Here is a 25,637-nt window from a genome sequence, read left to right on the forward strand (position 1 = left end):
AAAAAACTAAGAAAATTAGTATCTTAATATAAACTTGTCTTGGGAAACTAGTATCTTAATATAAATCTCCCTTTTTGGGTCACAGATTAAAAAGTAAACTTGGAAAATTCATCCATGCCTCAATCTATTATTTCATTGCATCATCAAAGACAAAACTGGCTTGGGTGTGACGTTAATTTAAGCTGCTTTAGTTTGGTTCTGACTAGCCGTAATAATGAATAACTTAGGAGTGTCAGAATCTTCGAATCTCCACATTGGAAGACACCTGAAGATTTCAAATATGTTCTCCTGAGGTGGGGCCATCCTGAGAAAAGTGTTTTCTCACATACTGGGTGACAACATGGAAAATGAAGTGAAAGTGTTAATACTTCAACTATACCCCTTCAAGAAATTTTCATGTAAAAACTTTCAAAATTGGTAAGACATCCCCGGGTACTAGAAACTATTTTAATGTGTGTCTGTTTTCTTTGAAGTCCACTGGGGTCATTTTACGTACAGTTACCTAAACTGAAAACGCTGAGCCTAGCTGCCACTTAAACGCAAATTAAGCAAAGTAGCTGCGGTGCCGACGAAGCACGCTCGTGACTCACTGTGAGGCCCACGCGCGCACCGACCTGAGCGTCCTCGAACGTGTACCGCCCGGGCTCCTTCACATTCTGGGTGGTTTTGTCGTAGCTCTTAGAATCCAAGTTAATGGCGCTGGGGGCTCCGGGAGCCAGAAATTCTTGCCATATTTCCTGCACTCGGGAAGGGACTTCTCGAATAGGCCTTTTCTTCAGGTCCTCCACGGCTAGCCAGAATCTGTGCAAAACGAGACACCAGACATTCCCTGTGACGCCGCACAAGCTGCAGGTCCTCGTCGCACTGACGGGTCAGACCATGCATGACAGTGCGGAGGGACGGGCTCCGTCCTCCTGCGGCTTCCAAGAGACGGCCCTTCTTTCCACGAGGTCTAGTCAAACGTGTCCAAGTTTTCCAAAGGAAACGCGGAAAACAATCTCTCACGTGTTTTTTCTTGAAAGCAGATCTCCCAGAGCCCTGATTCTTTACACTCTAATTTTTAGTAGAGCAAAACAGCGCTGCCAAAGAACCGTTTATCGGGAAGGGAGAAGAGTTTGCAGGGAATCAGAGTGAGGGGCACAGAGCATCTGCTTGGGGGATGCCGGAGGGGATTCTGCTGGCGTCTGTGAATCTTTTGTCCATTTGAGCAATGAGGGTTCGTATGGAGAGGATTTTCTGCTCTACCTGGCAAGGGAATTACAGTGAAGCTTTACTGGAATTAAGAGAGAGGACTGGACACAAGATCACAAAAGGCCCTAGATGGAGGCATCGGGGTGAGCAACTGCTTTTAGGCTATTTAATTCAGAGCATTAGGGAATGGCAGAAGCAACCAGCTTTCACATGTCATTGTTTGAAAGGTTTAAATCTGCAGAGGCCTTAGAGCAATTCAGAAGCTCTGATAAAACATATACTGACTTTCTTCCAAATATAGAAATACGTTATATATACTTCTGCATAGAATATACATACTCTAAGAACACCAGAACATATTTTGATTGATAGGAGCAAATAGCAAAGCCTAATAATAAAGGGCCACATGGTATTAATGGGTTTCACTTCTTTAAATTTTGTTCTGTGTTACATGTTTTGGTCATAAGTAGAAATAATGTTGAAAAGATGAATACGTGTAACATTATAATTTGTTAAAATGAAAAAATACATGAAAAAGGGAACTACTAGGTCTGTGTTATCCTCGACATGGACCACTGTCGCTCTAATGGCAGATGTAGTCATGTATGAAATAGGCAGATGGCCACAAAGATGGAGGTCGCGACAAGCTAGAGTCTTAAGAGGTATATGACCTGCAGAACTTTCATATCATTAAGTTTTAACTTGGGCACTAATGAAAAGTCAGAACTAAGCAATAGAACAGTTGAACTAGAGTTAGAATAGCAAATATTACCCAATCTAGTGAGTTTCCAGTTTCTTGAGATCGTTCTCCTGTACATGTATGTAACGGTGGATTTACTGTTATTTACCACATGTATGTAACAATAGATTTAGACAATGTCTTACACAGGAAGTTACCGTCACTGCTTTCAGAAGGGAAGGCTCAAGACCATTCATTTCCTCCAAAAACAAGAGATTTGGACATTGTGCAATGTAATAGGAATACCATGTGCCATCTGAGGGAGCATAAGTGATGTCATCAGTGCTCATTCAGGTCCATTCCAGCACACTTCGAACACCTGGATCCAAAGAGTTTTTCTGTCCTCAAAGAACAGAACCACTAGAGAAAAAGATACACCATTTAAATGGCGACCTAATATGAGGAAGCCCAGGAGCGGCTCTCAAGGGACAGCACAAGTGACAGTGTGGAAGTGTAGAGCAGAGAACCTTCTGCTGGGCAAGCACTGGGCTGGAGAAGGGTCCTAGGAAAGGGCAGAACAATTAATAAAGGGTTGAGGAGATATTAATCACTACATCTACTCAAACATGTAAGTGCAGGCACTGTTCTAAGTGGTTCAGCTCTATTAACTCATCTAGTCCCTACAACTCCAGGGTCTGTGCTGTTGGTTTCCCCATTTTCAAGAAAAGGCAGTGGAGGATATGGAGATTAAGTCCGTTGTTGAAGGCCGCCCACTATGAGCATCGTAACTGGGATGAGTTTCAGGGCTGGGGTCTGTCCGTCGGGTAATTCACGGCAGACCACGTGCTCATAGCCACTCCCTCAAACGTCTCCCAAAGACCTTCATCGCCTTATCCTCAGCCTCCCTGCAGGTGCGACAGTAAGTTAGCAGAATGGAAAGGCTCTGCTAAGCTCCCGCACCCCAATACACGCTAACTGGAATCTGAGGAAGGAAGTGTCTTAATGTCTTAGAGTCTTGAGTTCTTCATCTGTAAAATGGGATGATAATGTTTATCTCATTAGGGTTCCATGAGATTAAATAAGGTAAATTATGTAAAAGGCACTTTCGAGTGCCTGACATATTTTTAGACCCCCCACAACACAACTCACATTACTGTGTTGACTTGGTACTTCTGCTCTGCTGCGTGCTCTGCCTGAAAAAGGAATGAGCAAAACTACACCAATGGGCAGCAGAGGTTGTATCTGAGGAAGAAGAAGGCATCCATAAGCAGTATTTCTTGACTTTTTTTTCTGTCTTAGTACTTGGAGAAAGTGCTCATCTGAGTGTCTACACTGTGTAAACAGCAGGTGCTTACAGGCAGCTGCCCGATAGGATGCACTGAGACTTTAGGCTTAATCAGCCCTGCCAGTGAAATGTTCTGTTTCTCTTAATCTGTCACACCAGATGCCTAAGTGGAAGAAAAGGGGCTCAGACGTGGGGAGCAATGGAACGTAGCCTGTACTGGTGTACAGAAGGCTGAGGATGCCGATGACTAGCCCATCTGACTCAGACGAGCTGATTAGCTTTCCCCAGACATATTTTGCTTATCTGGAAATGGGGCAAAAATGTTTACACTTCATTTCAGTTGTGATGATTAGATGTGTGATGGTCAGAAATAGTAAACACAAAATGTGACACACAGCGGTAGGGGGTATGATTAGAATATGATGCACATAGAAAATATGTCGTATTTCCTGTATGAACTGACTTAGCTGGACAACTAGCGTGGCGTAGGATTATTGGGATGAGAAATGGTCAAGGCTTGGACGCACAATCAGCAGTCAGTCCATCATCCTTGAAACAGAGTTTGCACACACTTGTTCCTTTGCCCAAACTTCTTCCCTCTTCCTTTCAGTGGGTGGGGAGGGGGCAATTTGGGGCCGGTTGTCTCTAGACATCCAGGTCACAGCCTAAAGCCATTTTCCCTGGGATGCCTTTGCTGACCTCCAGCTCTGGGTTGACTCTCTCTCTATGCTTCTCCGAGCTAACTAACCACCAGTTTGTGTTGGGATCTCTTTTCTTCTCTGTATCTACCACTAGGACCATTTTTATTTGCTGAGGTGATCCTGGGGAGGCTCATTCCTTGTTTATTTCCTCATCGTGACCCCAAGGATGTCAGCCTTATTTAAAAACTTAAGAGAATTAGAGGAAATTCCACTTCCCCATCTTCTAAAAGGCTAAAAAAATATTCTTTCTCTGCTCTATTTTCTAATGCATTCTTACACTGAATAATTGATGACATGGCCTCAGTGTAAAAAAGAATCCTTAGCAACTGCAGATCTTGTAAAAACCCTGTCAGAAAGGGCTCCCATCAACTTAAAAGCACCAGAAACTGCATCCCAGCGACTCCTGACGGCAGCGCGTAGGACCACATTCCTCCAGGTTCCGGCTGTGGTCATCTTGCTTAGCCCACAGACCACCTGTCAAAGTTCTCCATTATTTCCGAATGGTTTGGAATTGGGATCCGTTCATTCATCTGAGAAGAATGTGACCGTGCCTAGGGCCGTAGTGTTCCAATGGAAATAAATGAACGCTGGGACCTTTCTGTAAATGAATCTCACAGGACTGCACACGTCCCGGGAAAGTCAATTAGGATATCATGTTTCAAAAGAATAATGAATGGAAGAGTTCACGGACAAACATTTTTATGTAGTGGAAAGTTGTCCCTCACTTCAATGAGGGCCAGCAGGGCCACTGAAATCCACGGCAGTGTCTCCCATTGAAAAAATTCAATTTCCAGGTGCCTCTCAAGTTAGAAAATTTTCAAAAAATAGGTAAGGATGATGTTCACAGCAGATGGCTGGAATGCACACCCCCTTCTACTAACAGCTCGGTGTGGTGTGGATACCAACCGCCCTGAGGCTGAATTTAACTGTGCAAAGTGGATGGACTGGCCCATAGTTTTGTTCCAAGTTATTTTTCATTTAGTAGGCACCCGGATCTCTTTTCCTAGACCTTACTTTGGAAGCAATATGCAAAGAAGATCAATCCCGATGAATAAAGATGATTGAGCTGCATAAATGTTATCGGCCATTCCTCCTTTTGTCAGACATTAGTCCAAGGATTACACGTCTTTACAAACTCCATTTCAAATGCATCAAATGATATACTTAAAAGATCAAGAGACAGGGTAAAAATAAGCCTTGTAAGGGATTGGTCATGCCGGACAGGCTTCTGCCTTTGTTAGCGTTTTCTGCTCCATCAAGAGGCAGCAATTCAGTGGGTTCATATCATCATCACGTTGGTAAGAGAGTAACTGGTCTATTTTGTGTAAAAGAACCAGCCATATTACAGTAAGTCTCTCTGACAGAGAATAAGATACAAGCAATGTGTCTTACCTTAAATTTTCTGAACTGAATTCCGACTCGAGAAATTTCAGGAACTGTTCTCTCCCGACGGGGTCTTTCAATGCTTCGTCCATGCCGAAACCCCATCGCTTTACCCTCTGCTGGCTCGGTTCTTTGCTGTAGGAGGTAAAACAGAGCCAAATGGATTCACTGCCAAGTCTGTATTTTGTGATTACATTTCCCCTCAGAATCATACATCCCGGGGAAGTTCCCATCTTTAACATATCTTTCAGAAAAAAAACCTGTGACTGATGGTTTTGCATGAAGTCATGTTGAGGTATACGTTAGGGATTAACAGTGGTGTCTAATGGTTCCTGAGCATTGGGTGCTAAGAGATTCTCTCTTTTAGATTTTTTTCTGCAACCTTATGAGACAAGTACTGTTAAGTTCTCACTATGTAGATGAAGAAATCAAGGTACAAAGAGAGTTATAACTTTCCAGTGTCTGACAGGAAAGAAGGGGCGATATTCTAGACATTCTGACCTCAAAGCCCATTTCTTAGCCACTATATAAAGCAGTCTCGAGGGGCGCCTGGGTGGTTCAGTGGGTTAAAGCCTCTGCCTTCTGCTCAGGTCATGATCCCGGGGCCCTGGAATCGAGCCCCGAATCAGGCTCTCTGCTTGGTAGGGAGCCTGCTTCCTCCTCTCTCTCTCTCTGCCTACTTGTGATCTCTGTCTGTCAAATAAATAAAATCTTGGGGAAAAAAAAAAAAAAACAGTCTCGAGGTGGTAGGCTGGACTGGGGGAAAATGCATTGGGAACCAAGAGGCCTCAATTCTGGTAATGAGTCTGCTGTGGATGAAACATGTGACCTAATCCTAGTTGAGTCACAACATTCTGGAATCCAGATCCCTCATCTATAAAGTCTAGAACTTATGCATGAAGAGTCTGCACTTGTCAAACATTTAAGAACACTGGATGGGGGTAAAAGGCAGAAAGGTCCATACACACAGTTTAGTACAATACCACTAAGTACAGAATCCTCACTCTGTCAAGTGAGGGACACGTTCTCATGACTCTGTCCATGTCAGTGACCCGAGTATTCTGCTCTCAGGAAGGAAATCAGGAAGTCTTAGATCGTGCTTTGGTTTGCTTAAGAAGTCAGTCTCTTGTCAGATTCTCTTAGAGTGTTTGTGGTAAGTTCATTTTGTTTTAAAAGTGAGTGTGTAAGGGCAGACTTGTACGGGCTTAACTGAGCCTGGATTCAGCATTCATTCTGCTTGAATACGGGGCCTTTGTGGCCCTGTGTGGCCCTGTGCCTTTTCAGAGAAGCTAAAAACAATGCACTAAATTTCAAGAACCAAAGATCTCAACTCTGACTAGTCTACTCTGAAACTCCTGTCCCTCTCACTTTGTGTCCGTCCTCCGGAAACGCAAATCTGGACACAGATGCAAGTATCTAAGGTTCAAAAACTATTACCTTGAACGAGAACTTTATATCATGGACAAATAGAGACACAGAGTAAAACTGAACTTAAATGATCAGCTACAGAATTCTTCCCGTTTCGACCGAACCCTGCAATAAGTGTGAAATCTTTGAAGAGAGGAGAAAATGTCACATACCTTGCTTCGAGTTCCCAGAAAGTCGTATCATCAGACAGCCACGGGTTCGAAGGGTCAGGTGGCACAAGAAATGGGTCATATTCTAAGTACTGTTCCGTGTAAGTTAACAGACTAGAGAGAAAAAAATATTTTCATCTTTTTTAGTTTCTCTGGCTGAGGTTATACTCAGCCCAAAATATGGAACATAATATAAGAAGGTCTGGCTGAGGAATTACTTGTTTATAGAGTAAAATCTAACAGCAGTTTTTACATTTCAGTAACTTACATGCATCAGCTTATGCTGCATCTTGGAAGGCAAACGTGGCTAAGGGTCCACGTCTACCCGTGCCCGATCCAAGTGAGGCCACATCCCTCCATTCAAATGAAGCAAAATGGAAGGCGTCGGCGTGTGAAAAGCTGTGCTAAGAGCCAGTTCCAACCTTTGGTCAACCACTCCACCCACAGCTGAACTGATTTTAGCCAACTTGGAGAACGGGTTAAAAGGCAATTGTTGTCAAAAGTATCTACAGGAGTTAGGTAAAGGGGAAATCCCTAACTTTTTTTAAAAAAAAAAAATCTGTATTTAAGAAAAGAAATAAGGAAAAGCTGGAGAGGAGAGGAAGGATGCTGGAGAGGTAGGATGTGGCAGTGTTCCAAAGTAAAGAGCACGTGTGCCATTAGTAACAAAGTTAAATGAAGAAAAGGAAAATACTGAAAATCTGTGTTTAATTCAAATTCTGAAGTCATGCAGTCATTGAAAAGTGTGAACGTTAAGATGAATTTACAGAGAGGTTCTAAGTTGCCAAAAAGTAACTTGATAAATTGAAAGCTTCATTTCTCTCAGCAGGAGTGAAAAATTCAACTCCTTGGAATTATCTTCTGTATCTGATTCTGGCTACGCAGGACTGGATCGCTACAGATTCAAGATTGTAATGATCGTTCTGTCATTTAAACTATGACAGAAGAGGGCTTTGGAAGTTTTCTATGTGCAAAACAGAAAAACAAAATAACATTTCCTACAGGATTCCATTTTAAGCTCATCTGTCACATGAAATTTTTTTTTATTTATAGGGGCATCTTGAAATACTCACCTATCAGCAACTTTTGACATTTTTAACCGATGTCTATCTAACTGTATTTGCCAATATTTAATCTGAAAAGAGTTAAGGAAGTAGTTAAATAAGTAGTGACATTCTCATAGTTTTCAACTCTAAATTCTGATAGACTGGGCAATTCTAAGTATTTATTCTAAGTAAATTTCAAAATCTGAAAAATCAAATGAGACAGCTCTGAAAATTAAAGTGTTTGAATAAAAACATAGCCAGCATCCCTTTAGAACAGCAATGAATCTGAACTTTCTGCATGCTTTAACAAAATGTAAATTTATTTTAAAAATGTTCTAGAGATTGTAAACATTTATTCATATTGAATAACCAAATCAGAATCATCCCCCCCATGTTTAATTCAGAAAATAAACACATTTGTTATTTGTACTATAATTTCAAAGTAAATCCTACTTCCTCATACTAGCCCAAGAAATCATTGATATGTGTTTTGGAAATAATTTTATCAGCATTTCAGGACAAACATGTGGACCTAATCACATACGGGAAACTTGGAAACTCTAAATACTACCCATTTGTGACGATTATAAATATACTAGAAAAAGTACTGTTACACTATTGATAAACCATATCACAGTAAAATGTTAGGGGAAAACAATCAAAAGGGGGAAAATACCCCATGACCAGGCCAATCAAGAGATTTCACTATTATTTAAGAGACACTGGTGTTTGTGTTGAAATGTTACCTGGAACCAAAACTATTGATCAATCAGTGAAACAAGACATAACGTGTATCATAACTGTACACCAGTGTTAGTGAGGGAGAACTTCGAGAGGCTTATGGAGAGCAGTACCAGAAGAACAAGAAAAAACACTCGGTGAAGATCATGTCACATGACCAGATACATAAAACACGTGACTCAGCATCACCAGGTTCTTGCCTTCTCATCCTTCCAGAAGAGTTCCAGAGCACAGAAGAACTCTTGAAACAGAGACGACTAAACATCACTGCATGTCCTTTGTAAAAATTGGTTAGAGGACACAGGACTCGGGGAATTCAAGAGCGATGAGATTTGGACAGCGTCTCCACACGCTGGTACATTTCCAGGCAACCGCGGATCTTCAGATTAAGTGATTTCACTACCTTTTACCTGCAAGCCTTCTCTGTGAAGCAGTCAACCGGACAGAGGACCTTTCACAAACCCCTGCCGCTGCCCCTGCCACGCCATCCGCACTGCAGGGCGCTCTACGGGTTGACCCACCTGTTGCTGTAGCTCGTCTTCCGTTGGAGGTTTCGTTTCCGGGGTGGGGGTGTGGGTAGGGCTGTGACTTCTGATGTCATTTTGTAAACCATAGACAGACTGTATTAAAGTAAAAAAGAAATACGTGAGGATAAAGTATGATTTATAGTCGCAGACTTTCTAAAAGGTAATTTTTGTGTCATATATTCAGCAAGGTAAGTCAGAGCTTTGCTGCATATTTGATGAAGCTTCTTATTAAAATTCAAAGGCACTGCTATCATAAATATCATATGCATATAAAGTAGGAGCACAGCTCTTTGAAAAAAATATGTGGTTAGATGATTAACTCTGACAGAATAATGGATCATATGGAAAGAATGAGGTAAGTCTGATAATAAGATCTGGGGGTGGACTGAGTGTGAACTCGGGAACAACGACGCTATAGAACATTTAGTAAGTATTGATTTCAGAATAAAATAGGGGTGGATATAGAATAGAGTAAAAATTTAATAAGCCAAGAGAAAATGAAAATAAGTTGAGTTTTACAGAACGGAACACTGAGGCGAGAGACTAGGTTAACCATTCCCTTGCTGCGTTAGTCTCTGCGGGCGTGATCAGGCCCCCAGAGCGCTCCGGCTCTCCCAGCTCAGCGCGGGGATGTCTCCCTCTCCACACCGGCCTTGCCATTTGGTGCCACCGGGTGCCTTTTGCAAACATCAGTGATCCCGAAGGTTTCACTTTGGAATTCTTGAGGCCCCAGGGCTGCTTTTGTATCTTGTCAAAAGGTCAAACCTACTGCTTAGGAATATTCTTTTTTGAGAAGGACCTAGTACGGGGGCGCCTGGGTGACTCAGGTGGGTAAGCATCTGCCTGCGGCTCAGGTCGTGGTCGCAGGTCCTGGAATTGAGCCCAGAGCCCTGGGTCAGGCTCCCTGCTCAGTGGGGAGTCTGCTTCTCCCTCTGCCCTTCCCCCTGGTCATTCTCTCTCTCTCTCCCTCTCTCTAATAAATTAAATCTTAAAAAAAAAATAAAGACCTATTCTTAGGAAGGGCTAAGAGACTTAAAGAGACAAAAAACAAAAAAAAACTTCAATGTCACATGTCAACTCAAGGAGAAGCCAAATAACTTTTTCTTTAATATCAAAGAGTTACTATTTTAAAATAAAGGATTTAATATGAGCTATGGGGCACTGTTTCTTGGGACAGGAGGATGAAAGATAAGGCCATAAAAAAATTTCATGAGGCCACAAAATTAAAGGTACCAGATAGGTTTGGAAGAAACTCTTGAAATCAGAAGAGGGTAGATCCGCGTGTTCAACCAGGCCGGTTTTCAGGCTCACCAACCTCACCAGTATCTCTGAGTTCACATGTGTTTTGTTCTGGACCTATTTTCACTCAGACTCTATCTTTTCTTAATGTTCACCTGTTGGTTCTCTACCTGGACCCTCTGGATGGACTTGATTTCCCTCTTGGAACTCCCCATTACTTGGCTCCTAGGCTTTCTTCAGTAGATGTTGGCTCGGCTTTACCATACCTGAATCCACCATTGCAGACTGTCTTTGGTCAGTCTTTCAATCTGCCCTCTCTTGACCCAGCCTCTGAGAACCTCTGAGAACTCAGGGTCTATCACTGGGCAACAATTTCAGCCCAACGAGCAGCACATACGCTGTGAATTAATTATTCATAGGCCTGAGCTGAATGGCTTAAATTTTTTTTCTTTCATTCAACCTCTATTGAACACCTAGTATATATTAGACATAATGCTGAGCATTTGGAATATAGAAGTAAACAAAGATATGTTTTTTCCTCCATTAGAACTCACAGCTTAGTGGAGGGGAAACATGTTACACAAATAATCACACAAACAAACACACTACTAAAACTGTGGTAAGAGTTACGAAAGAAGATAATAATAGGAGCCCAGGGCCTGAAGTACAGGAGACTTAATTTCCACCAAAGAAACAGAAAAGGCCCATGTGAACTACTGATAGTCATATCTGAACTTTGAACTCTGGAGTAACTGTTGAGGTTGATTTTTTTTTAATTAGGCAAGTGAAAGAACACCAATTATTCAATAATCGTAGACAATCAGTGTGGACATTTTCAGTGGTATTACATTAATTTTTGATAAAGAAAACAAAAAGACTCTAAGTCTTGAACGCTGCCTTCTTATTTATCTTTATTTAATTACTTAAAGTTCTTAGTAAGAATCTACACTCAAGCAAAAAATGCTTATAAGGTAAGAGCGTGGACTGTTTTAAAAGTAAATATTTGGTTAAGATTAAAAATAATTAAAAAGACTGCCAGAAAAATTCTGCACTTTATGGTGTCATAGAATTAAACTGATCTAGAAGCTATCTTCTGTCTCCACATTTCTTGGATGGTTTTGGTATGCATGCCTCGCACACTGGCTCAGGGAGGTCCATGTAAGAACCGAGTCCCTGGGAGGTGGTGTTGAAAGCAGCCCTCCAGCAGCCTTGCTAAGGGCTGTGAGGTTACTGTGGCATTTCCCGTTTCAGGCAGGTAAACATCAGCAGTTCTCTCTTTCATCAGTCACGGTGCCTTTCATTTTCTGGGGACCAATGATAGCTTTTAACTTTGATTCCTGGCCACCGTGAAAATGGCCATGAATAATGAAGTTTTATGTCCACGGCTTATTTTAGGGACAGAGGAGGGAAGGACATCGATCGTATCTTGGCAGACAAGTTCTGAGGATCACTGAAATGTAAAAGGTTTTGAATTTCTTTTTTTAGAAAAAGGAAATCTATTAAAATGTTGACCTCGAGTGGGCGGAGTAGAGCCAGCAACAGGTAGGACTGGAGGGGAAGGACATGGCATTCTCTCAGTAGGGAAAAGAAAATTAACCAAGTAGGATCCATTTTGAGTTGTTAGCAAAGCTAATCACCAATCAAGATGCTCTGATGTAAGGAGCACGTCCGTTTACTTAAGTTCAGGGCGCCTGACCCCGTGTTTCTCACATCGGGTACCATCCACATGAACACTGCGTAAGTCCTTCGTAAAGTGAAACCGATGCGACTTTCTTCAAAACCTGTTCATAGGTCATTTCCTTCCCAGCTTCGAGGAAGTCGAAGAAAACGCTCTCCGACGTTCATCTTTGGCGGGCGGGGCGGGGCGGGGCGGGGTACTTGAAACCAGAAAGTAAAGAGTACACAGGAAGCGTTTAAGCCTGCCTTTGTGGAGGGAAATCTCTGGGACCTTTCCCGCTGCTGGTGGAGGGAGGGAAATTCTTGTCTTCCTTCTGGATTGCTCAGCTCGACCAGAGAACAGATCGTGACCACGCGTGCTGCTGTGTGGAGAAGCCGGTGCACAGAGAGGAGGAGGCCCAGGCGAGTGAGAGAACCCTGAGGAGTCCCTGGGTTGTGGCTGCCGGGGCTGTTCACTGTCCTGCCGCCTCCCAAGGGTTTAGAATATTCCCGGAGTTTTGCTATATTGAGCAGAACGTTGCCTGCCACTTGACTGTACTGCTTACTTAAAACCCTTCTGTGTTACTCTAAGGCACAAGTCATTTCTTCTGTTAAAATTAAGCTTCCACATTATGCATATACAAGTGAGAAAATGCCAATTTTTTATGTATCAACAGCTTTATGTATAAATAGCCACTGCATTAAAAGCAGAAAAACCAGACATTTAGTCATGAATTTCCTACCTGTTCCTCCAGAATGTGCCCATTAGCTATTACCTAAAATATGAAGTGTCTTAATGTCTAAATGAAAGCGACAGAGAAAAGAAAAGTCATGAGACAAGAAACCGCTTACTTTTGTTTTGAAATATGGGTCCTGAAGTTATAGGAAGCAATCCAACGTGTGCGGTTAGTCAGGTGCATACAAGTGCCTTTCTCCTTTTCCTCAGGTTTTGTGTTGTCCTAGGGCCCCTCTCTCTACTGTCCTACAGAAGGCTCCATCCTGTGACAGTCAATTTTATGTGTCACGCTGGCGGGGCCGCAGTGCTCAGATATTGCCTCAAACCTTATCTGGATATTTCTTTGAGGATGTTTTTGAATGAGATTAAAATGTAAATCAGCAGACTCTGGATACAGCCAATAACCCTCCATAATGTGGGTGGGCCTCATTCAATCAGGTGAAAGCTTGGACACAACACAAAGACTCCCTCCAGGCCAGAGGGAATTTTGTCAGCGGACAGCAATGCTTCCCTGGGACCCTAGCCTGGCCGACCTCATCAGGTTTGGGCTTGGCAAACCTCTACAACTGCATGAGACAATTTCTTCAAATAGATCTCTCTCTCTCTCTCCCTCTGTCTGGCTCTGTCTTTCCCTCCTGCCCCCTCTGGGGAACCCCGACTGACACACCACCTGCTTGACCTATTATAATTAAAGTTTTAAAAAGAGACTGAAGGAAATCCGGCACACGGCGGCCCTTACCATTTTGCCTAGATTAGGCTGATTTCTCTCTGGCGATGCTACATTATCATTCCTTCATAGAGACGTCAGGAAATCTATTCCGCCTACTCTTTGTATTTTATAAAGTAAAGACAGATTTAAAAAACTGACAGATCCTAAATACTTAAAAATATCTCAAATCAGATGTACTTCGAAGCCTTCTTTTCACATTTGATAAACATATTTGAAATTCAACAATTAAATATAGTATCCCAATCCCTGGTTTTCTTGAGGTACATAGGCTGGATTATTGCCTTAGGGAGTTCCTGGGTCCCTTCTTCTTGGGATGATATATAATCTCGAGAAACATTATTCCGGCTGACTGCCAAAGAAATGAACAGCGGCTCTCTCGCTAAGGCGAGCATCTGCTGGCACAACTGAGTGAAGATCCAGGAGTTGCACCTCACCAGCAGAAGTTTGAGACAGAGCGCGGTCACACCACGAGGAGCATGAGCAAAGGACAGTCTGATTCCCTGTGGAGGGCAAAGACGGTTTTCAAGGACAGGCTGGCCTCTGCCATTTCTGGCTAAGGCTTGCAAGCTCACAGAACTGCCCTCTCCACAAGAACAGAACTGTGGAGACTTCAGGGGATGGCGGGACAGTTTGTTGTCTGCCATGGACTTTTTGGTAATAAAATGGTGTGGTGACTTAGAATCCCAAATCATTCAGATTCCTTTGGCAACATGCTATGGGCTGAGTGGCATCCCCCTGAAACTCATGTTGGAATCCTACTCTCCACTGTGACTGTATATGGAGATGGAGTCTATAAGGAGGGAGTCAAGGTTAAAGGAGGTCATCGGGTAGGAGGGCCCTAATCCTATGGAGCTGGTGTCCTTACAAGAGGGACAGACGCCAGAGCCGTCTCTGCCACGTGAGGACACAGGCTGCATGAAGGCAGCTGTCCACAAGCCAGGAAGAGAGCTCTCACCAAAAACCCAACTTGATCCAGGACTTCTAGTCTCCAGAACTGTGAGTGAATCAATTCCCGTTATGTAAGCCACCAAAGTTGTGGCATTTCGTTCTGGTCGCTTGAGCAGACTAATAGATGCCACTTAACACAATGGCAGGGTTACAGGTGTAGAGACATTTGTCTGCTTGTTCAGTGTGCCCACTCCCCTGAGGCCATGAGCTGTGGGAGCACAGTCATGCCTGTCCCCCTTACCATCGAGTATCTGAGAACCATACACACTTGGCATAACATAGAGCCTTGTCACATCCACTGGGATGGGTCATTCCAGTAATTAAGCAAGTAGGAGTTAATGGAGCAGTGGTCCTAATTCTACAAGACAAGCCAGTAGGGGACTTAGAGTCCCATGACCTTCTATGTAAAATAACATGATTTGAGAAGATTCTAGAAAATTCAACACTTCTGACTCTGAGAAACTATAGATATATCTCCAAAAGTTTAAAAAAAAAAATCAGCATCCTCCAATTGTTGAAGACAAGGGAATACACGCGACTTGCTGTAGCATTCTTCAGGATTTTTTTTTATCTGGGCCTGAGGTTCTATCATTATTGATTCACAGGAAATCAGACCACAACTGAGACAGAGCCCAGCGAGTCCATCTCAGCAGAATTCCACCTTGCTAGGCCTGATGGTTTCCCATCATTAAGTGAGGGCTGATGGGTGTAAGCCCACCATTGCCAACTAAAGCTTTTCAAGTTCTCAAAAAGCACGATGCCGTGTGTAGCCCTGGTAAGACATCCGTACCATGTACCATTAAGAACACGGTGGAAATGGCGGCTTGATTATCATTAAGTCCTATCTGTCATCCACATGCTTTCTCTTCCGAGTCAGAGCCCATCTCACGTGGTGTCTGTTAGGAAAGCTTGGCAGAAGTAAGGTATTATGAGAAGTAATTCTTCAAAATTCGGAAGCAGTTTGGGGGGCTAAGGGTGCTTTTTGGAGATGGTTACAGCTCTGAATGCCGTTCCTCAGCACAAAACCAGTCCCCACTGCGCTGAGGCCGTGCTGTGCACAGAGCATGGAACTGCACATGGCCGGCCACAGGAGAGCAGGGCCGACACGCCTGGTTTGGTCTGGCTTTGCCTCTCTCTCTCGGAGAGCTCCTAGGGGAAAAGCTTTGGAGCGCCACACCTGAGTGGGTTTAGTGGCACTTTTCCTGTGGCTTTTTTATCCTGACATCAAGGTAAACTGACTTAAAAGAAAGCAAAGTTACTTGGATCATATGGGGGCCTCTGAAACTGATGTTTATATTTCTAGGGATGCAAGGAAAAAGACAACAAGAAATAAGACTACAAAAAAAAAAAAAAAAAAAAAGTTTCGTGCCTACTGGAAAACCCTAACGCTATATAAGGAAAAAGCCACAAAAAGGAAGGTCTTGAGCTTTGTGGAATGCTTTAATCCAGTGGTACCAACTCTGTTCTGCGTCCTCAGCCCAGAAATTCTTACTTTTCATGGAATGAATAAAAATGCTTTCTGTGTGTATGTGTTACTTTAAAATATAGGGAGTTACTACTGCTATGTATTTTCAAGAGATTATTTAAAATGCCACAGAATTTAGGATAGCTTTTTGTTTGTTTGTTTTGTGTCCTCTCACATAACACACACCAAATGGACATTCAACAATTATCTTATGGTTGTGTTACAAAATTCCAGTGTTAAAAGGGGATCCTCGTAAAAACCCTATAGTTATATGTCTTTATCATGGCCCTTTTCTGCTCATCATTTTCTCTAAAAATACCCTTCTCTCATCCATACCACTTTTTCTCAGATAATCTCCGTCTGCGTTTCCTCATCCTCTGGGCTCTGAAAGAGAAGCCTTTCTCTGCTGATGGTCCTTCCCTCCAACGGAGAGAAGATGCGCCCTCAGCATCTTTGCCCCCATCACAGCGACCTGCGTCTGCTGGAGCACCATGATGAGAGACTTCCTCAGGCCAGGCGGACGGGCAAACGATCAGGGCTCGAGTTCCCAGATTTTCTTCTAGCCAAGGAACAAGGAAAAGCAAGGAAGATGCTAGAGATACTCCATGAAGTGGGCAAAAGGTTTTCATGACTGATGTCCTCCAAACAGTACGACCCACACCAAGATCAGCTCAGCCGACACGAGTCTTACCTTCCGTGTTTTGTGTGGGTTTCTCATTCTGGATGACTTCTTGATGTCCACTTCAGTGGTATTTACACATCCGGGCTGGAGATGGAGAAACAGAGAGACAAAGGAATCTTTGAGAGTGAGGTTTTTCATCCATGCGTTAACGACTTGCCGTCCACGTCCCTGGTAAGTCTTTCCGCAGACCCATTAAAAAAATTCATTATACTCTCACTCCTTGCAAAAAAAGACCTCAGATAACATTCTCGAATAACATCCAGAAACAAAAGAAATGCATGGGCTTCGCCCATGAAAGTGGTTGTTGACATTAGAAGTTGCTAAGTCAACAGACTCAGAGCAAAGGTGTCCAAAGATTAAGTGGATGATAGCCCAGCGGGTACCCACACAGCCCTGCTCAGATGCCCCTCTGTGTGAGGTGGCACTGTTAATGAAAGGCTGTTTGCTTCCCAAGTTGGGAAACTTACCATCCGTTGACCTCACTCAAATCCCAGAATGAATATCTTTTTTACAACGGTTTGTGAAATCAGGGTACTAGAAATATTAGTAATATTGATTAATATTAATGATAATTAATAACAACATTATAATTCATTAACAGTTAATAATAATTAACAACAATATTAATAATAATTAATAATAATAGAATGGGAGTGTGGGCAGCCTGCTGCTGGTTCTCTGACGACCTCAAGAGGATCATTTTGCCGGATTTCTTGTTCTGTTGCACAGAAAGAGAGAGCCGTAAAGCTTCCTTTGTGTTTGCAGGAGGAGGGGAAGGAGGAGGGAGAGAGCAGGGCGGGGAGGGGTGAGAAGGGGAGGAGAAAGAGCAGGGAGGAGGGAGAGGGCGGGGAGAGAGAGAGGACAAATCAGGAAAAAGAAGAAAGGAGATCAGGAATACAGGAGACCCTCTATCTAGAAAGGTCCTCAGGTATCACTTGGTCTCTAGAAGTGACCGGAAGTAAGCGGTTATATAGAGACTGTGTTTCGCCGGCTTGCAAGTCCTGGCACCGGCTACGGGGATCTCTGGTACTAGTCAAAGGTATTAGGTTGCACAGCTCTGCTCAGTTTCTCTATTTCCCCCACAGACGGCAAGATCATGAACACGTCAGATACACTTCAAAGTGACTCCAGAGAAACTGTGAATGTGGAGAAAGATTTCTTCATCCTTGGGATGTTGTGGGATGGGGAGGGGTAAGGCGGCGCTGGTGTGAGGCCAGAAGTAAGCTGTTCTCCACCCTCACGGCAGGCAAGGCCACGGACTCTGTTATAATGAGGACGTGGGGCATGTTCCTAAGTCACACTGTCCTGACAGCACAGCCACTGGGACAGAACTCCACTATAATAGTGTACGGCATAGGGAAGTAGGCAAGGAAAGCCTTTTCTCCCGATTTTTCTCCTTATGTATGTTGCATACGAACTATATATACCACAAACACAGAAATACACACACACACACACTCTATACTAAAATCTTAAATAAATGACAAATTTGGTTGCGTATCTAGACGGACACAGCTGGTTTAGCACCATGGTCTGCTTGGCCGTGTGGGAGGAAGGGCACCCGCGTGGGTGGGCTGGATTTACTGACACGGAGCCTCTCACTTTAGCTACCCCAGCATCAGACTGATGACGATCTGATATTCCAATGCGGTTTTTCTGTGGCTGGTTATGGCCTGAGTATTTTTTTAAAAGACCGCCAGTGATTCTCTTATGCAGCCAGGATTCACAATCATTGATCGAGATGTAGCAAAGTCGTGTTTTGAAAATATTACAGCAGTATTAAAGTGTCTCCATTTCCTTGGAGATTTCCATTTCTGTGCAACCTTCCACCTGCAAGCCTCAGTCCACGAGGAAGGTGAAGCACTGAAATTCTTTAAGCTCGTACCGATGCATCAAGGGCTGAGTGGGCCAAGACAGACCACAGGGATCTTCTTCTCTATGTTAAGAAGGGGGATAAGGAGGGTGTGATCTGGAGGAAAGGAAAGGCCCGTCCTCCCATCGGCTGGAGAAGAAGAGACCATTTATTACTTATCGAAAAATATTTATTTCTGCATCTAGTTGCCAGACTTTGTGATAAATGGTGAAATACAAGGACGGATGTATCATCTCCTAATGTAAGAAGGATACTAAAATGCGAATGAGCTCGGTGTGGGAGCGCAGGACTGGAGAGAAGCTGGCGTGGGCGTTACGCAACAGAACGTCTCATACACCCCTTATTACGGCCATCCTCTTGGTTCTCACCAACATGGCAGATAAATATTTATATTTTTAGTATTTGAGCAAATTCGATCCCTATAAGAGCATGTGGTCTTTGGTTATTTTAAAAAGGCAGTCATCCTTTTAAGGCATATATAACTTGTACCACTAGCTGGCACCAGATCCACGCAAAATGTGATGCCTAACTTGGTTTTATGCACTACTAAACACAGCTTCCCAATGAGATATAAATGACACAATCACTACCGAGTAAGCACTCCATAAAGAATGTTCAAATATGTACTGCTGGCCAGGTATAATACGAAGTTCACAGTATCATTCAATTTAAGGAATAATAAGTAATATTTACACTGGCCTAGAAAAGAATCATAACTTATTTTGAGCGATCCAAAGGTATATTTATTCAACAGAATTCAGCTATGCTGTGACAGTACTGCAACATTACTTATTAAAAAGTAGAATTTAATGCCTTGGAATCCATTCCTGAAGTAGCAAAAGGATCACATTATTGAGAAATATTACTGCGATAGCGTTCATGTCAGTGTCTTAATGAGTTGCAAAGCAGAGCTGAAATTTTGGTTTCATCACTGATTTTACTTAAAGGAATCTGAGTACCACTCAGTTCCTGGCATGGCAAAATGCCATTATTAGTTGTGGCAGAAGGCACACTGTTGTCAGGATAACAAGGAAGACTTAAGGACTCTTCAGTGAAGAGCAGCGTGAAGAGACAATCACGGAAAACCACTTTCTTTAATTCAGTCCCAGTACCTGAAGTGAAATTGGGCAAAACCATGTCCTCAATGACAGATGAATGGAGATTTAAGAATGAGGTGGCAAACAGAACTGATAATAAGAGAGATCCATAGTCCTGGAAATTAGGAAAAAAGATACGATTCTGGAAAAAAGTGAGGTTTTGAATATTGAATTGAAATATTTTGAATAGTTATTGGCTCAAATGTGATTCAGTTACTGGGGAAGATTTGCCATTTTGTAACACAGAACAAGTTTTAAAAGTTCAATTCGTCATGTATTGTACCACAGTGAAAACGATTCCTCACTCTTACATAAAGTGATTACAGGTTCTAGAGTGTTCTACTTCAGGATATTTTTTTTAAACATCGAATTGAAGCAGGGCTTACTAGATGCTGTATGTGCAGGAGGTTGTTTAGGGTAACTACTCTGGAATCCCTTCCATTCAATCTCCTCTATAATATTTACTCGCTTGATTACTACTCAGTCTTATTTGTGCGACACAGGTTCTGGATTATCTAGTTCCACTTCGGTGTAGGCTGTGAACAAATTCTGGGAGTCCACCGAGAGAGTGAAGGCTCCAGCAGCAGAGGGGAGGGAAATATACCACGATGACTTGGAGCTGTGGACAGTGGTCAGGTAAAAACTGCAGCTCAGGGTAATGAGCTAAGGGAAGTCTACCACGGTAACGGTAAGGTAAGCCTACAGAGTAGTGGAGGTCATAAGGGAAGTGACTTAATATGATTTGTATTTTAAAATAAAAATTAACAAAAATTAACTCCAGACAGATCACAGACCTACATGTGAAATGCTAGCTTGTAACCTCCCTAGAAGATAAGCATAGGTGAACATCTAGGTGGCCTGAGTTTGGTGGTCATTTTTTATATTCAACAACAAAAGCACAGTCCATGTGAGAAATCACTGGTAAGCCAGACTTCACTAAAACGAAAAACTTATGTTCCATGAAAGATAAGCCAGACTGGGAAACAACATTTGCAAAGGGTATGTCCAATGAAGACAAGCATATGAATATACAAAGAACTCTAAAAACTCAACAATGAGAAAATGAGCAACCCAATTAAAAAATGGGCAAACTGTCTGAACAGACACCTCACTGAAGAAGATACACACATGGCAAACGAGTGTATGAAAAGATGGTACACATCTTGTGTCATTAGGGAATTGCAAACTAAAGCAAAATTTAAATACCACTACACACTTACTACAAGAGCCAGGATCCAGAGTCCTGACAACATCAGATCACCAGGGCCAGAGCTCTCATTCCTTGCTGGTGGGAATGCAAATTGATATAGCCTTGTAGTGGAGACCCTAATAGGTTTTTTTTTTCTTTTTTTGTAATGTAAATGCCTGATTGAATCTTTGGTGAACTAGCAACCAACCTGTTCAAAGAGGTACTCATTTCAAAGACTGCTATCTCAAAGCAATGCCTCTTTAGCTACACCACTGGATAAAGAGCCAGGCTGCCTCCCACCTATGCTTTCTTTGTTTTAGAGAGCTTGGTTGATCTCAACAACGGATCATCTGGGCTACTTGTTTTTGTTTTATTTTTTGCTCTTCCTCTTTCACTGCTTTAAATCCCTGCTCTCGTGTTTCAAATTCATCAGTAAAGAGTGCACCTATGAAGCCTTGGGCCCTCACCTAGACCCTAGTAAAAGCAGTACCCCAGGCCTGTGTTTTCCCCTCTCCCCTCAACCTCATTAGGTGGCCCCATATGTGCTATGTAATTAACAGGTTCTATAAGTGGTAAACCTTTATTTAAGTCTCCTGATAGCTGTTGTGGAGGGGCAACTTGCAGGAACAATAAGAACCATGGGCTGATCTAACCACAACACTGGTTATTGACAGGCTGAGACCAGCACAAAACCAGCCATTCTGGAAGCTATTTTGCAGTTTCTTACAAAACTAAACCTTCTTTTCCACCTGATACAACAATTGTGCTCCCTGGTATTTATCCAGAAGAGCTCAGAAAGTATGTCCTCAAAAAAAACCTGCACACAGATCTTCACTGCTTTATTCAACATTGCCGAAACCTGACATAGGCAGTAGGTGAAGGGATAAAGGAGGTGTGTGGCATGCAACACAACGGAGGTGTTTGGAGCTGAAAAGAAATAAGCAATTAAAACATGAAAAGACATGGAGGGATCGTAAATGCATATTGTGAAGTGCAAGAAGCCAGTCTGAAAAGGCTACACTGTAGGATTCCAACTATGGAGACAGTTAAAAGATCAGTGGTTTCCAGGGGTGAGAGAGAGGGGTAGATGATTTAGGCAGAGCACAGAAAATTTTTAGGGCAGTGAAACTACTCCGCATGATACTATAATGGTGGATACGTGTCACTATAACATTTGTTTAAAGCCACAGAATGTTCAACACCAAAAGTGAACCCTAGTGTAAACTGTGGCCTCCAGGAGACCATGATGGGTCTGTGCAGATTTATCGATAACAACAAAGGTACCACTGTGGTGAAAGATGCATTTTGAGGCTAGAATCAATAAAACTTGCCGATGGGTTGGATCATAGAGCACAGTGAGGGAAGGAGAGTCAACGGTGACTCCTAGTTACCGGCAACTGGACGAGGTGGTGCCATTTATCGAGATGAGGAGAGAAACCAATGTAAACACAGACAGAAATCAAGGATGGCTCCTGGATTGCCTTTACATACAATTTGAGTATTTTTACCTGTTTCTCCAACTAGAATAGAGCTCTTTATGCAGTCACTGTCAAGAGTCATGACTCAGAAGATTTCAACATTAGTGCTTGTGCAATAATCTGGCCCATCCTTTTGTATCTTTGACCTTTGGCATCACCAGTGGCAATAAGAGCCTATCATTGAATATGAAAAATTCATATCTGATGGGTCAGTCACAGAGAGCCTGGTGGAGCGCCAGCCCATTCCTCAGAGTCTCTACTCTGCTTCTCCAAACTCTTCTCCCGTGCATTCTACCAGACTCAACTAATCTCTTCTGATTGACATCAGACCATTTCCACTTAACATCTAGGAACTGTCTGTTCATCCTTCCATGATAGTCACTTTTTTTGTAGACTGGTAGCTGCCACACAGGCCCAAGTATACTCAGACTGTCACAGTTCTCACCAGGCTACTGAGAGGACTCGAACTAAGTTTGCTATGGCTTCTTTGTCATCACTGGCATTACTCATGCTTCATGTTCAGCCTTTAAATACTTAAAATATTTCCAGCTAGAGTTGCTTCAGAATTTAAAAAAAAATCACTGGGCAGAGGTTGAATAAAATATGAGCTCCTTCAGGAAGTGACAGGGTCTGAGGCAGGTGTGCGTGAACCCTGCTTTTCTGTCACACTTGGGCCTGCCATTCACACAAGTGGTTGATCTCCTTCCTTCTCTGGTTTTATGTTTTGTTTTGTTTTTTCTTTATAAATGCTGGTTGCAATTTGAGGACATGCAAAGATTTTTCAATTGTGGGATAAAAAAGACCCCTCTGAGATTGAAAACACACACTCCAACTTGATATACACTGGGGAGCTCTGGGTTGGCATTCAGGGCACTTTCATAACCTTCAGTGAAGTGGCATTTCAGTTGGCATTATCTTGCTCTCCTTCTGGGATCTCATTCATGGGAAGGTGAGGATTCCTGGTCCATAAACTTCATATTATTAAGTGCCTTAGAACTTTTGACTTTAACTCTTAAAGTGTTTGTTGAATGTAGGCATGAACATGGAAATTGCTCTAGCATGAAAGTTAAGAGCTACAAGGTAGGAAAACGGATCAGTTAACTGAACTGGTGAAGGCAGTTTTGTAGACTATTACTGTTGTTGGTACTGGTGATTTAATGGCATGCTGTGACCAGTTTAGAGAATCAAATAAAATTCCTAATAATATAAACAACTCACAGTAAGTTCAAAATGCTTATAATAATTGTTAACACAAATCACAGTGGGGCACATAGAAAATAACAAGTTCATGAAAATCAGTGGACATTGGAAGTGGCCTTGAATTCAATAGCTTGTGAGGCTCTGAAGCCATATATTCCTAAATGGAAAAGAGTCTTACTTCCCTCTCCAGGCAAGACACACAGAGAAGGGCTATCTGTACCACACACCTCAGCTCAGCAAGACCTCTATAAAGAAGATGAATTTCAAAGACACGCTCTGTTGCATTAAACTTGATTTCCAAAAGTAGCAAAAGATAAGCATTTTATTTATCTTGTGGTGTCAGAAAAGAGAAGTTCACATACAATTATTTCCCAGATTACATATTTATCACTCAGTGCCAAAACTCAATTTTATTTTCACCATTAGAAAAAAGGATCTTTTAAAATAATTCCCACATACCCTGACATTCTTACACAATTATACCTGAAATAACACAATCTTTTCTTGTTGATTCAAGGTCATTTTTGAGAATGACACTGTGCCATCTTTAAGACAGCAATGCCTATGAGGCCAGATGGTCCTAACTCTTAATGATTTTGAACTTTTTCTCATTTTATGCCATTTTTTTTTTTTAATGCCTCTGCCTTCTGCCTGTCAGTAGTCGGTTTTGCTGGTCTCAATGTCCTTGTCCCCAGTACCACCCCATCATCCTCTAATCTGTTACTTGGGTTCTGACAGGGGTCAGGAAGCCAGACAAATACTTCCTGCAAAAACATGGTGTCTAACATTTTAGCAAATGAACCAGTCAAAGCACCTGAGTTAGAGTGCGGGTGTTTTCACAATTTCTTTGGGTAAAACTTGAAGAGTTTATTCCTGGCTAAATTTTGGAGATGTGGGGAAGGAAGTATAGGAATGGTGACGACAGAAATGTAAACAAGTTCTCATGCTATCTCCCGAAAAACTTACAGGACATCAATATTTTACAAGCTAACTGAGTGGATCAGTGTAGATGACAGGAAACATCTGGCTGGAGTTCTGAGACAGGGGACCACACCGGGAGGGGGAGCTTGTGGTTCATTCTGTGCTCTCAGGGGCAGGAGGAAAACCTCAGTGCAGGGGGAGCCTGGGCAGCACGCTACAGAAGCGCCTGCCCCAAATCCTGTGAGTGAACAATCGTGGACCTGCTCTGTCCCAGCCACCCGTGGGGAAAGTGTCCCAGACGCAGCTCTAGTTTTAGTTCAACTGCTGGGAAAGGGCACTGGCCGGCCGGGAGCTCCTCTCGCTGCCCCCACCCATCACTCATCGCCTCTGCAGCAAAGGCCGCCACCATCCAGGATGTTCACGCCGTGACCCGGGAGTCATCATGGCACCTCGCCTTCCCTTACTTTCCACGTTTCATTGAACAGCAAATCTTGTGCACTTTACCTCTAAATACATCCTGAATTTATCTGCTCCCCGTGTGCCACCAACCTGGTCGAAGCTGCCATTCTCTCCCACCTGGCCTGTCCCAGCGGCCTTCTCATTGGTCCTCATCAACCCTTTCTCGCTTTCTCAACTCGACTCCCAGGCTGCTCTCTGCGCAGCAGTCACACTGACCTTTTGAGACTAGAGCCACGTCATTATGCTCTTCAGACCTCTGCACACGTCTCCTCACATTTCAGATACGAGGCAAACCCTCTGCCGTGTCCTACAAGGTGCTACATACACAGCCTCTGCCTTTCCAACCCCACTTGGTACCTCTTTGCTTCTGCTCATGTCACTCCAGCCTCACTGGCCTTCTTCCTGCTCCTCCCATGAATCGGTTTCTTCCCTTTGGACTGGCTGCTGCTACTGTCCCAGTATTCCATTCTGGTCGAAGAGAGGCCTTACTGGACTACTTGGCCTCCAAACCCTCCCAATCATATCACCCTGGTTTTTTTGTTTTTTTATTTTTTTGTTTTGTTTTTGTTTTTGTTTTTAATTTATAGCACTTGCCTCTACCTGGAATGTTCTTGTACATTATATTTATTTTTTCTCTACCAAAAAGTAAGCTCCTCAAATATAGGGACTTTGTCTGTCTTGTTTAATATCATCACCAGAGACTGAATTTTTCTGTTACCTAGTAGGTGCTTAATGGATATTGAATGAATAAATAAACAAATGAATGAGAGAAACCATAGATTATATGTAACAGTTATTTCTGAACACTACTCTTGTTTAAAATACAACATGAGT

General features: G+C 42.8%; 1 protein-coding gene across 6 annotated transcripts in view; it reads right to left on the reverse strand.

Annotated features, from left to right (window-relative positions):
* Positions 1-25,637, reverse strand: part of RGS7 (regulator of G protein signaling 7) — a 496,565-nt gene that overhangs the window by 18,971 nt on the left and 451,957 nt on the right. For all 6 annotated transcript variants that reach the window (XM_059412494.1, XM_059412493.1, XM_059412490.1 and 3 more), the window contains 6 exons: positions 16,596-16,670; positions 9,125-9,223; positions 7,890-7,951; positions 6,820-6,930; positions 5,249-5,374; positions 615-801 (listed from right to left, as the gene is read on the reverse strand). In XM_059412494.1, the coding sequence (XP_059268477.1) occupies positions 615-801; positions 5,249-5,374; positions 6,820-6,930; positions 7,890-7,951; positions 9,125-9,223; positions 16,596-16,670 (660 nt within the window). The remainder of the gene's footprint in view (positions 1-614; positions 802-5,248; positions 5,375-6,819; positions 6,931-7,889; positions 7,952-9,124; positions 9,224-16,595; positions 16,671-25,637) is intronic.

The sequence above is a fragment of the Mustela nigripes genome, chromosome 10 (assembly GCF_022355385.1).
Source record: "Mustela nigripes isolate SB6536 chromosome 10, MUSNIG.SB6536, whole genome shotgun sequence".
In the NCBI taxonomy this organism is placed as follows: Eukaryota; Metazoa; Chordata; class Mammalia; order Carnivora; family Mustelidae; genus Mustela; species Mustela nigripes.